This window comes from Trichoplax adhaerens, genomic scaffold (genome assembly GCF_000150275.1).
Source record: "Trichoplax adhaerens TRIADscaffold_13 genomic scaffold, whole genome shotgun sequence".
NCBI classification, from domain to species: domain Eukaryota; kingdom Metazoa; phylum Placozoa; class Uniplacotomia; order Trichoplacea; family Trichoplacidae; genus Trichoplax; species Trichoplax adhaerens.
The window spans coordinates 1,462,011-1,475,566 of record NW_002060955.1 but is presented as its reverse complement, the minus strand read 5'-3'; the positions used below and the strand labels follow the sequence as shown (position 1 = coordinate 1,475,566).

The window sequence follows — 13,556 nt, the reverse complement described above, 5'->3', positions numbered from 1 at the left end:
GGACATAATTATAAATTTAACATACGATTCAGATTATAATTGCATCCTTTAAGTGGCTAGATGCTTGAAATTTTAACCATACAAATGAAGAAAAAAGCAATATGATATCGATTTTTTCTCTTATTTTCTTCCTTATGGTCTGCATTTAGTCGTCTATATAACAAAGTTTTTCTTATACTTGCAAAGGCGAGCTTATGTATTATTAAAAATAAAGATGGCACAAAATAATGAAATAAGAACGATATTCTTTTTATTATTTGAATCTACAGTCATGTTATTAAGTCTACTAGATAGAAGAGAGCTCTTCTCAGCATTTTTTCAAATGAATATATCGATAATAATGATTAAAAATGGAATGAAAGAAATTAAAACTTAAAATATTCCTATGATTATCCTGCTGAGTAAACTATAAACGGTGACGGTTTTAGAGATTATAAAAGAATATTCAGTATCTATTGCGCTAAATCTTATAACAGAAATGATATAGACAGTAGCAACAATCATGATAAACGTTTTAAAAATTGAAAAGCTATCATAATTTAACACTAAATTAAGATAAAATAAACTATACTGAAAAGTAAAGAAAGCATAAATATGAAATCAGCCATTAAGTAAGCGATCGGGAAATAAGTAATTTTTTTTTAACACTGAAATTTAGAGAAGAAAATAAAATCGAAAATACCTGAAGTCCGTAAATAAAAAGCATTAATGATCAGATAATCATTTTCAATTAAAGCGTACAAGAAAAGAATAAGCCAATTCGAAACTATCCATCCCTTTCGAACCGGTCATGCTGGCAGAGTGTTGGACCGTAAGTGATTTGGATCGAATAAAATAGCAAGTTTTCACTTATGTACTCTTAGACTCTGCTATCCGTTCCGCTACGACACTTGTAATTATCTGACTTGGTAAAGAAATTTAATTTATATAGAATGTAAACTAATTTATTCAATGGCAGTTAGGCTACTCTAAAGTTATAATCTATTTTTGGACGGCTTTATACAGAATATAAAATACTGATATCTTACAACAACAAACCTACAAAGGATAAATCCCACAATGGTATCTGTTTTGCACATCGAAAGTTACTGTCACTTTGCATAACATGTATCCAAGGCACCGAATTATTGGTAAAAAGCCTAGGCAGCTGAAAATAGTGCCCATGGATAGGTATTAAAAGTGCAAAAGATAAATAATCTGTCATATAATCCTGCTATTAATTATCGGCAAAATGAAATGGTCTTGTATTGAAACATCAAGGTATTGCCGGCCTCCATTCGAAATGTCGCGACTGCGAGACTATTGTAGCCACTAGCCAATAAATATTTACGAGAAATGATAGAATATAAAAAAAAGCCAAAAAAATATTTTGATTCTAAATTAGTGCCTAATAAGCGGCGGAATGTAGATCCGATGCATAATTTATCGTTAATATTGTTCTAATGGTATATGAAATGAAAATTTTAATGTTTAATTTACAGATTGTCTCAACCAAACTAGTAAATCTTTAAAGTCAAAAGATTTCAAGGCAAAAATACTAAAAAGTTTAGAGCCATCATCCTTAATCCAATTAATAAAAAATAACATTTTTAAAAACATCTAATATTAATATAATTGAATTATTATGCACTTAATTAAAGGTATCTCCTGCTCTATTACCATTTGTTACGGTTTAAGATATTATGTGATAATGTTATTGAAGTAGAAGTAGACGGTTACGATTAGATAATCATAAATATTATGATCTGTTAATATTGTGAGGTTCAATCGTTAATGGACTTCCATTAACGAATGTGTAGAAGTAAGGTACTTAATATGCCAATGACGTGTAATAACCAAAATGGCGGTTGTCACACTTGTAGGGAATCTGTTAGATCTTAAATTGTTAATTGGCGCTATAATATTATTAGCGCATAATAATATCAATTATCACATATTTGTTCGATAGTAATTAATAGGATTACAAAGTTATAGAAAAGACTAAGTTATGTATAAGAATATTTAACAGGTGGAAAAGGTGTAGATTTGATACAAGTATATAAGAGGTTGTAATTTACCTCGTTAGAGAGGAGGAAAATACGGAAACCTAATAAAGTTAGTTTAGTAAATTTATCCAGACGCTTCTAGTCCGCCTTTACTGTTGACTGAGGTCCTTCGCTGAAGTGGAGCGAGTAGTGACGCCTGGTGGCAGTTTTACTGTAGGACAGAGGAGAGTAGGATAAGTGTGGAACGGGAATCCGATTGTTGCAAACGACGTTGTGACACCATTACTATACACTTTTACAAGCAGTAATTATGCTGTAATTAAAATTAGTATAATAAAATTATTCAAATATACTTGACATTATCAAAGTAGTTTATAATGAAATAATCCAATTATGAATTAAAAAGGATTGCAGATGCAATATTAAGATAGCGTTTTAATTCCAAGTTCTGTATGATACTGCAACAAACGAGACATGTTCTAGCTGATTATTAAATAGCTAAAAATAGATTCTCACATAAATTGCTTAAAATAGTACTAAAATAATTGAAAGTAGCCACGAATATATTTACCAAGAGAAAAGCATGAAACACTAAAATAAATCTCCATACAGTACATTTTTCTAAAAACTAAAACATCGCTTACAAATAGTAGCAATGCCATCAATACTTTAATTTATTCTACGTTCCATTGATAAATATGATTGTTACAGTGTTAAATACTGTATTACAGTAGAAATAACTATGTTAGGATAATTCTGTTAGACTATCCTTATTTAGTTAACTTCTAATTTGGATATACTGTATTTTAATATAGCACTGACTTTTTATGACAGTGACACTTATACACATACTGAAATTATAATAGTTATAATAGGGAATGCAAATCATCTGCTTACAGTTCGAATCATTGTGATTGTAATTTACTTATGATAGACTGTAAATTATCATGGAAATGTTCCGTGATAGGACATATCGTAATCTGACTATTCTGTATTAGTTATTACATGTCTATGTTCGTAAATACTGTTGTCTGCATTAAGAGAGCAGTAGCTAAAATTAATATCTAATTCAGTAAATGATTCTAATGTTAATTGTATTAACTATGACTCATGGACTATTGAGGAATAGTATATAAATGCAGTATATCGTGAAATAAAGAAGAATTGTCCAACTTAGTGTTTAACGTAAAATACGAGGCGTTTAAGTCTTTGTGTAGTCTGCTAGTAGAGCAAAAGTGCTCGTGATAGTGCAGATATCGTTCCTTGATACGTAGTTCAAGGAATTGACTTATTGATCGTAGATTACGTTATCTTGTTGCAAAGCTGTTTTGTGACAATGATACATACAATCTTTTTCATTGTAATACTGTACATGGAAGATATGATGATATACGATCTTAAAAATTGCTAACAAAACCATATGAAAGATTTATTAAAATTAACATTGATACTTTCATGCAAAATAACTTAATGTTCTATAAAAATGGAATTCGTTTAAACATTAGTTTAACCTTGAAAGTTATCTTTTTACTAAATTTCATATAAATAATGGAATTGAGAATAGCGACATTTGAAATCAAGCATAAAGATAACATGCCTATAAAAACAAGGTCGGATTTTCCTTATTGACATCCGGCTACGATTTGCCTGATATAGCCTGTCCTATATGATTGTCACGGTACGCCGTTACTAATTAAGTAACTGTAAATTAATGAATGCTTATGAATAGATAAGATAAGGTTATGTGCTATGTTTTAATGCGCTTGTAGCTGATAATAGGATGGTAGAAATGAGATAAAAATAGAAGTTGTTAGCAGTTAATTTACTGTAGGTTTATAAGGTGTGTTAATCTCTAAAAATTGAGCTGTATATGGACGAAGGTTAAGCGTCTTAACACCTGATAGCTTGTAGCTATCTAAGTCTGAGAATATCGACATGTATATTTAGTAATGGTATTATACTAATTAATGTAACTTGTAAAGTATGAATTCTCACTCGTTAATATTGGAATTCACTGTAGAAACCTATTTAAGCGCGTGTGTTTGTAGAATAAAGTAAGTAATTGCTCAAGAAACGGCAAGACTCATATCGTGAAGAATAGTGTAATAATTAGTCAGTTGTCTGTGGAGATCAGCCGAGAAATCGAGTTCTCAAATACTTCTCTCATAGGAACTGAAAGTACTGGGAGAAATGCCCAAGTTTTAAGTAACTACACTAGAGTTCTTTACTTTCCTTTGCCACAAGTGAGGGTTGTGACAATGATAAGCACAATATGGCTGAATGTTGGCAATGCTAAAAGCGGACGCACAAATTAAAGTTGTAATGTACTTTCGCCAGCTATTCTTCGTAATTATCTGATTATCAGTAAGTTGTCCAGGTCGTGTATAATTACGAAGGTGAATAAAATCCTCCAGTAAAAATATTCCATTAAGAAAGACGGAAGAACAACATCAAACATTGATAAGATAATCATACGAACCGAAATAGATGGTGTAACTTTAGGCAAAACACACTCGTTGATCCATGTTTGAGGTTTCTATCTCTACTCTCAAAGGTAAAACTAATCCAAATGATATTACAGTTATAAACATCTCGCTACTGAGAATAACACCATTTTTATGAATGCGATAGAATTGCATCAGTGGTTTAAGTATCGCAAAGTAGCGATCGATCGCGATCAAAGCCAAGTTCATGAAAGTGATTCCATTTGAAGTGAAAACGACCGATATGACAGCTTTACAAGCAAAAGAATGCTGTTCAGCATTTATAAAATTCGTTAACAATACAATGTAACCAATGGCAATTAAAGCATTTGAAAGAGCATTAGAGAAAGAGCAAACGAGTATAAGGTTGTATGTCACTTTTCGAAAAGATCTATCAGATATTAAAATATACGATAAGAGACCATTGGTAATACAGCCAATTACTCTTAGAATAGTTTTAATTTTATCAATAATAATAAATAGCTCATCATTTTATCTTTCTGATCGATTACCGGTACTATTTATCATACCAGTAGACATAGGCAGTAGTGTTGAAGCCGAAAATATCGATCAAAAACTGATAAACTTTTAAAACTCTTGATGCATACCGCTCTAGGTCAATTAAGGTCTAAACAACAACAATGAAATAAAATAACATCGATCAAGTTTCTCTCAATTAATCCATATAAGGAAGCTAAAATATTTTTTAACTTCGTTTAATTCACTCTCTATAGCGAACAATAAGCAAAATTTTTCCATGCAACTAGTTAGCAAACAACGTTTTGAACATATTCCGCTAAAACTGTTTCTTTCGCTATTATTTCCATATCCTTCAAAAATAAGCCTACGCTATTTTAAAGGTCTAATTATAAATATTCATATCAGAAATGCATTTCCAGTATAATTCATTCCTCAGCAAGTTTCGTTTATAGCTAGACTGAAGATACATAGTCTTCAATAATTAGTATATAATATATTGTTATAAACCAATACGCGTAATAAAGTAAAGTTTGCATAAATTTAATAGATTCTATAGCATTTTGGGATATTCACCAGACTAATTAGCCAATATCGGCTCGGCAAAGTTTTTGAAAACATTGGTTTAGTTTAGAAATCTAGCAAATAGTAAAAGAATAAGGAAGATAAATACCAGGGAAGAATTACAGATATCGAGATAGATCTTTATTTAATAGCCAATTGTAAATTACTTAAGCTTTTTCTGCAGTACGATTGCTTTTTTCCACGCTTTAAAACTCTTAGTACAAATCTTTACATTAATTATAAATAAACTTTTACTTTCTCAATTAAAGCTGCTGAAGTTCGAAAAATTTACCTTAAATAAAGATAGAGTTCCTTCTTTTAATTAATTTTTTTAACTTAATCTAGTGACGTATTCGAAGGTGTTCAAAATTTCAATTGAAAACCCTAGAAGTAATATTTGAAAATTAAGCAAGGTTTATTTTCAAACAGAGAAATAACGTAATGTACGTTAATTTCACATTTGGTATTTATTGCTGTTGTAATGACTAACATTAATATTAATTATCAATATTCAGATTCAGTTCTTTATATAGTGTAATTCATTTAAATTAGTAATATTTATATGAATGAGAATACATAAAGTTGATAATATTTACGGCTATACAGGCTATGGTAGGAGAAAGGGGAGCTAGCTTAGAGTTTTGACTAGATTTGGACTCGTTCCTCGCTGGTAATATACCTGTGTGACAGTGTTATATACTATATTACAGTAGAAATATCTATGTTAGGATAATTCTGTTAGCCTATCCTTATTTAGTTAACTTCTAATTTGGATATACTGTGTTTTAATATAGCACTGACTTTTTATGACAGTGACACATATACACATACTGAAATTAATAGTTATAATAGGGAATGCAAATCATCTACTTACAGTTCCAATCATTGTGATTGTAATTTACTTATGGTAGATTATAAATTATCGTAGAAATGTTTCGTGATAGAACATATCGTGATCTGACTATTCTGTATTAGTCATTACATGTCTATGTTCGTAAATACTGTTGTCTACATTAAGGGAGCAGTAGCTAAACTTAATATCTAATTCAGTTAATGATTCCAATGTTAATCGTATTAACTATGACTCATAAACTATTGAGGAATAGTATATAAATGCAGTAAATCGTGTAATAAAATGGATTCTTAAACTTAGTGTTTAACGTAAAATACGAGGCGTTTAAGTCTTCGTGTAGTCTGCTAGTAGAGCAAAAGTGTTTGTGATAGTGCAGATATCGTTCCTTGATACGTGGCTCAAGGAACTGGCTTATTGATCGCATATTACCTTATCTTGTTGCAAAGCTGTTTTGTGACAATCGGCTTTAGTGTAATTTTATCTTTAGCTACTTATTGATGACTTCTAATTTTAACTTAGGAAATTGAATATTTTAACGTATCTACTAGCCTGGTCTTTATTAATTACTATATCTCAACAATGTGTTACGATTTTTAAGCTACATGTTGTGACTCAGTTTGATCTTTTCGAATTTACGGAAGCTTGCAAAATTTCTGCTGAGCCAACAACAACAGATAAATTTCCTTTCTTTTCTATCGGTGGTTGAAATCGACCTTTATTAACTACAACTAACTAACTTACTAACTCACACTCTAACCGACTCCTCCAGATAGTAAAAGCGCCTCATTTATATACGCTAACATTGACATGAATATGCATAACTTCTCTAACATTGCGATAACATTCTTGAGATACCATTTTTAAATATAATACAATTGACTAATAAACATACTTGTACCGTACAACATTGATTTATCATTTACCGGTACAGCAATACAAGATAACGGCAACAACTATGCATAGTTAAGGATATTAATCCTTAAGAACAATATTATCTAGCGATGTTAGTCTAGCAGTCACGACACTACATGTATTTCGGAATCTAGCGTACAACAAATTAATTCATTTTGCATAAAATGGATCGTTTACATCGTTTTCTAAAACTATTTAATTCAGTATCTAAATTTTGTTACTTTGTCTACACCCTAGTGCAATGGCTCTTAATTGTTTCATTGCCAAAATAGACTTGACTTGGACATCGCAGTTCCTATATTATAAACAACATTATGTTGTAGATTTATTTCAATCAGACAAACTCATTAATTTAATTGAAGTCCTACTAATTCATTTGGAACATTCTTTGATACCATATTGCATACCGTATTTAACGTTCGTAAACATTATTATATCCATTACATATAGCTATGAAATCTATCTTTAATCTCAAACCACATATCTGTGCATTAAATTCTTTCGCAGCATCTTGTGAATAAAAATATTTCTATCCCTAATTGTTATTAAATCATATTAGTAATTTAAAGCAGTGAACCGTTTCTGGGTGATTAGCTATCCAGTAGTAAATCGAAACTTTGAACGACTTACAGAGTAAGTTAGAGATCGAGCCCTTTTAAAGATTCTATGAACACTAGCACGAACATTTTTATCAAATTTCAAGTAAATAAACGGATTTAAAACGGTCATATTGCTAATGAGTGACAAGGATAAAAGACTTAAGAAAAAGAAAACAGGACTCTCTTTTCGAATTTGATATGTTGATTTTTGTATAATGGCTTGTATGAGATAAATAACAGAAAAGGGCCACGTATTCAGAACGTTGAAAGCTGAAATACTAAGTAAAGCTTGTATATGTTTACGCTTCTTGAGTTCTTCGTCTTGTTGATTGGCAGTAAGTTGTCCAGGTCTAACGTAATGACGTTGATGAACGATAATTCGCCAGTAAAAGAAAATAATGATCGTCGATGGAATGATAAAGCGTATTACTGTCGATGTCACCATGATTATAGTGTTATAATTGGTAACATTAAGATTATCACACAAACGAGTATCTTCTTGGCGAACACCTATTTGAGAATTTCCTAGTATCCCTATTACAGCTACAATAAAGAATATTGACAATTCACTAGTAATAAGAATCCGTTTCTTGTAAATGCGATAGAATAGTGCTAATGGTCGGACAACAGCAAAATAGCGATCGACAGCAATCAAAGCTAAGTTCATAAATGAAATACCATAGGAAGAGAAGACAATAAATAGCACTAATTTGCAAATCACAGTTCCTGATTCATAATTCGCTAGTTTTCCTAGCATTACAGTATATCCGAAAAATAAAGCTATATTAGAGATAGAATCGGATAAAACGCAGATTAATATTAAGCAATAAGTTACTTTGTGAAAGTTTTTATCGGTTATGAATACATAGGAGAGAATTAAATTGGCAGCAAAACCGAATATGGTCAAAACAAAGCCCAAAACCGAAAATATGGTATAGAATTGAAAATAGGTACTAGTAACGGTATCATTAGACATTTTAAATGTAGATAATTGTACAAATCGAACAAGTACAAGGACAATGACGATGAATCAGAACCGATGCAGATTTTCTAAAATTATTTTAATAAATTTGAGTCGTTGAATAAAAATAATGATAAATTCAATCGATTGAATCGATGTAAATCTTTTCGAACATGCTTTATATAGAAACATTCTTCTCCGTAGAATGATGTAATATGGAAAGGTCCAGTAATTTTTAGTATCGCCTATTTATATACTATCTCAGTACAGTAGCTTTTATTAAAATATAAACTACAGAGCATTAGAAATCAAAGAATGCTTACTTCCTATAATTAATTAATTAATTAATTAGCTCTCCGTCAAAACAGCGAAAGTATGCAATGTCGATGCTATGACAAGAAGAATCAAACTAGTCATTAAACAATACGTCTTTGTTTAAATATCCCGTACAGTACATACTCATTCTGTTTAGCAGACATGTGATAATTAAAAGCGATTAGTACCTGCATAAATAATACATTCATCACAAAACGATTATAAATTATCGTTATCATTGATACTATCTTTAACTAGAAGGCATTGTTACAATTAATTACTCCTAGCACATGGTATGCCAGTTATTTCAAATTCATAGAAATTAAGAACAAATCAATTTACAAGACCAAGCTCATGTAGTGGTTAATATGAGAAATAATTCTGTAGCAGACGATGTTTTGAAGCTTTATCGTTGATTGAGTGTCACCAAATCAAAAGTATATCTTCTTGTTTTATAGTTGTACCCATATCTAGAAATACTAGAATATCAGGAAAATTGATCATTTAAATACGAATAAGTATTCTGTGCGTAATATAACTTAGATTAGCAATACAATCGTGAAAGAATTGCAAATTTTTTGGTCTTAATCGAATATAGGTTACTGTAAGGTGCAAACCAGAGCGAATTGATCTCAAATCTGTATAAACTATTTTTAACATCAATTTACAGTGTATATCCATTTAAGATAAAATCCGATCACAGGAATTCCAAAATTGTAGAAAATTAAAAACTTTATTAGTTTTAACACGAAGACTAGCTGCATATAGCTCTATTCTAGCCAAATACAACTATTGAAAGACTTCTAGAAAGAACAATCAGATAATCTAATGTCTCCTGCTATTATACTCTCCGTAGCCTTCGCAGCTACAATCAGTATAGCAGCATTCTAACATATTTTATAGATATTCAGCTTATTATTAGTCGCAATATTTTACGGCGAACCATCATTAATCCAACATAGAAATGATTACAGTATCTTAATAGACATAATTCCTACCACTGAAAGTAAAATGAACTAAGCATACCCTAATATATGATTTATAAATCTATTTCTACTTCTAACCTTATTAGTAGCATAATCACCTTACTATATATAGTCATTTGTACTCTGGCATAGAGTCTACCCTTACAGTTTATAATTATGGGCTACTAAATATATCATAAGATAAATATGGAAAAGACACTACCGCACATCATACTAAAAATAGTGTGACGGTGTTATATACTGTATTAGAGTAGAAATATCTATGTTAGGATAATTTTGTTAGCCTATCCTTATTTAGTTAACTTCTAGTTCGAATCATTGTGATTGTAACTTAGTTATGGTAGATTGTAAATTATCGTGGAAATGTTCCATGATAAGACATAACGTAATCTGACTATTCTATATTAGTCATCAGATGTTTATGTTCGTAAATACTGTTGTCTGCATTGGGGAGCTGTAGCTGAAATTGATGTCTAAGTCAGTGAATGGTTCTAAAGTTAATCGTACTAACTTTGATTCATGAACTATTGAGGAAGAGTATATAAATGCAGTATATCGTGTAATAAAGTGGATTCTTAAACTTAGCGTTTAACGCAAAATACGAGGAGGTCTAGGTCTAGGTCTTTATGTAGTCTGCTTGTAGAGCAAAAGTATTCCTAATAGTACAGATATCATTCCTTGATACTAGGTTCAAGGAGTTGACGTATTGATCGTACATTACGTTATCTTGTTGCAAAGCTGTTGGGTAATTATTATCTAATAATCTACAATGACAATACTAAGTTTTTTACATTATTTTGTCCAGACGTAGTGAAAGGTAAGGTGTAGAAATCAAGCTATGAAACTTTAGCTAACTTTGATTCTACGTTCGTGGCACTCTAGTCGACTTTACGGAATTTCGAAAGCAAAAAAAAATATGGGAAACAAACGAACAACAATTTATTAAGAAAAATACGAGTTGGTAGTTCTGGCGTAAGTCAAGTAATTAATCACGTACAGTCGTAAGCAATAAACTCATTTATTCTGAAGTTTTCGTCTTACTGTACCGTAATAATTATATTAAATATTGCACAGTTCTTATACCTACAGTTTAAGATATCAGGCGATTTATGCGGGCGCCTTTAAATATATAATATGCCCGGGCGTATAACTGTTCTTTTTTACGGTATTAAATTAAAACAACTATAAACCAGACAATCGCTAAGATATACAGCTTGATTTCTACAAATAATGCAGGTAAGATAACAATATTCAAAAAGCGGTAAAGAAAATTTTTAGTTAAATTGAATTATCTGAGTAGTGTCACATTTCAGATTTATTCTCCACGTTATGAAATATTACCATGACAATAGTCATGTACATTTTTATTCTAGCAAAATTACTATGCTAGACAGTTGAATAACTCACAATACTATAGTACTGTAGGAAACTAGATTGCAGTGATACCACAGTAAATAAGGTGGTAGACTAGCGGTCTTAGATTCAACTTATCAAGTGTAATGGGCATCGTAGATGATTAGTGGATAATGTTATAGATGTTAATGGAAAGGCTAAGCGAGGCTGCTAGGCGCCTCGGTTAGTAGCACCAGCACATCTCAGTGAATTACACATGATTGGCCCAGAATGAGGGATGACAATCGAACCTAGCTATGTAATAATATCTTCTTCAAAGCGTAAAGTATTTTAAGGTAGACGATGATGGAAGGTATAAAGGATTTTATTGAGATACAAGTTATAGGCTAACAATGATATGGTTGTTATAGATAAGGTATTTGAGATAGCAGGAATGTAGGAACTGACTAACGAGTTAGCGTACAAGGGTATTTATAGGTTTTAGATGAGATTGAGATAATGTCTTTATATGTATAGCATGTCGTCTATATGTGGTCATGATGTCGTACATTATGAACGTAATGCAATACAGTACTTAAACGGTATGTGATAAGTATTCGTATATTAGGATATTACTATACTAGGCATCTTCTATATAAGATCATTATGTTACAGCTAAGGGTCCTGCTCTTGCAGGGGCAATATCGAATGTCAAGTAGCATAAGGAATAGTATAGGAAATGTTAAGTAGAATTTTACTTGAATTGATCGGAAACGGATTCGATAAACATGTTTGTCAATAAGCTTTCTAGGTATGTATAAAAGGCTCACTCCTTTAGGGAAGAGACGGGTCTATAGCCTTTGAGCTAGCTGTGTGTAGTTGTGTGGTCTTAAGTTCTACGATTGTAATATTCAACAGTAAATTTTAAGTAATAAACTATTTTTAACCGTTACATTGAGGAGTTACTTCATTGCGTAAAAATATCGCACGGCTAAAGGTAGTACTTATTATAAGTGCGATATCCGATACGATATGCACTTATCGTAGTAGACTTTACAGATAATAACCACATCAAAGATTAACGTGAGAGGAATTTTATTTTTGATTCTGATGATTTCTAGAAGCGTTCATGTAATCCTTATATCTATTCGATAGCTAAACTATAATATTTAGTGTGCTATTAAAATACTAAATCTTTGTTATAAAATTTTAAACATCATCCTTAAAGACTCTATGATTTAAATATTAGAGCAAAACTAAGGAGTTAGATACGGAACCGAGTAAATACAATATGTTATTTCAATATTAATTTTTTGGTATCTTAATCTTAAAATGAAATATGACAGATAACTGTAGCAGCTAGAAATTAAGTAGTATTTTTAAATCTCTGAATATCACTAGACAACATCAAAATTTGCCTATTTAATTGTACGAATACAATTCTATATTGATAGCATTATAGTTTCTTTGATATCCAAGCCAAATACTGTGAATCCTTGTTAGAAATACCAAAATATTTTTTAGGAAGAATTAATAATTATGCATAGAATTGCCATTTACATCTTCGAAATGGCTACAATAGAAGAAATGTGAAGTTTTCTTATAAGAACTGATAACTTTCGGGAATGAAAGCTTATATTTATTTAATAATCTATAAATTTGAATCACCGATTTTTTAGATGTATCACCAACAAAGGAGTTGCAATTTACACTTTTCATCATAGTATCTACGTATTTGAATAGTTAAAATTATAAATCATTAAAATTTATTTTAAAATCACATTTCCTATTTCTGGTAACAAAAAGAGTATTCTCGCTACAACTATAATCGATACAATAATATTGAGTTAAATGCATCCTATAATAATAACAAATTATTTAATAGAGTAAGAATCTGGTGTGCAATGCATTCTATGATAAATGACTTTAGCTTCTAAGTCTAATTTAATAAAGTGGGTAACCAGCTCCAACGACATTAGAATTTCTAAAACAAAGCGAAACTCTAACAACTGTTCATACATGTTAGGAGTATTTTGCTTAACAATTTCGAAAAAGCAATAAAAGACTTCTTAATAGAATTCATATTCTT

At 30.7% G+C, this 13,556-nt stretch overlaps 1 protein-coding gene across 1 annotated transcript; it reads right to left on the bottom strand.

The window, feature by feature from the left end:
* Window positions 1-6,974: 6,974 nt before the first annotated feature.
* Window positions 6,975-8,849, bottom strand: TRIADDRAFT_60078 (uncharacterized protein; the record flags this gene model as incomplete). Its single annotated transcript, XM_002116004.1, has 4 exons — window positions 6,975-7,054; window positions 7,120-7,207; window positions 7,507-7,569; window positions 7,905-8,849. The coding sequence occupies 4 exons, from the start codon at window positions 8,847-8,849 to the stop codon at window positions 6,975-6,977; spliced, it is 1,176 nt and encodes a 391-aa protein (XP_002116040.1).
* Between the last annotated feature and the right edge of the window lie 4,707 nt (window positions 8,850-13,556).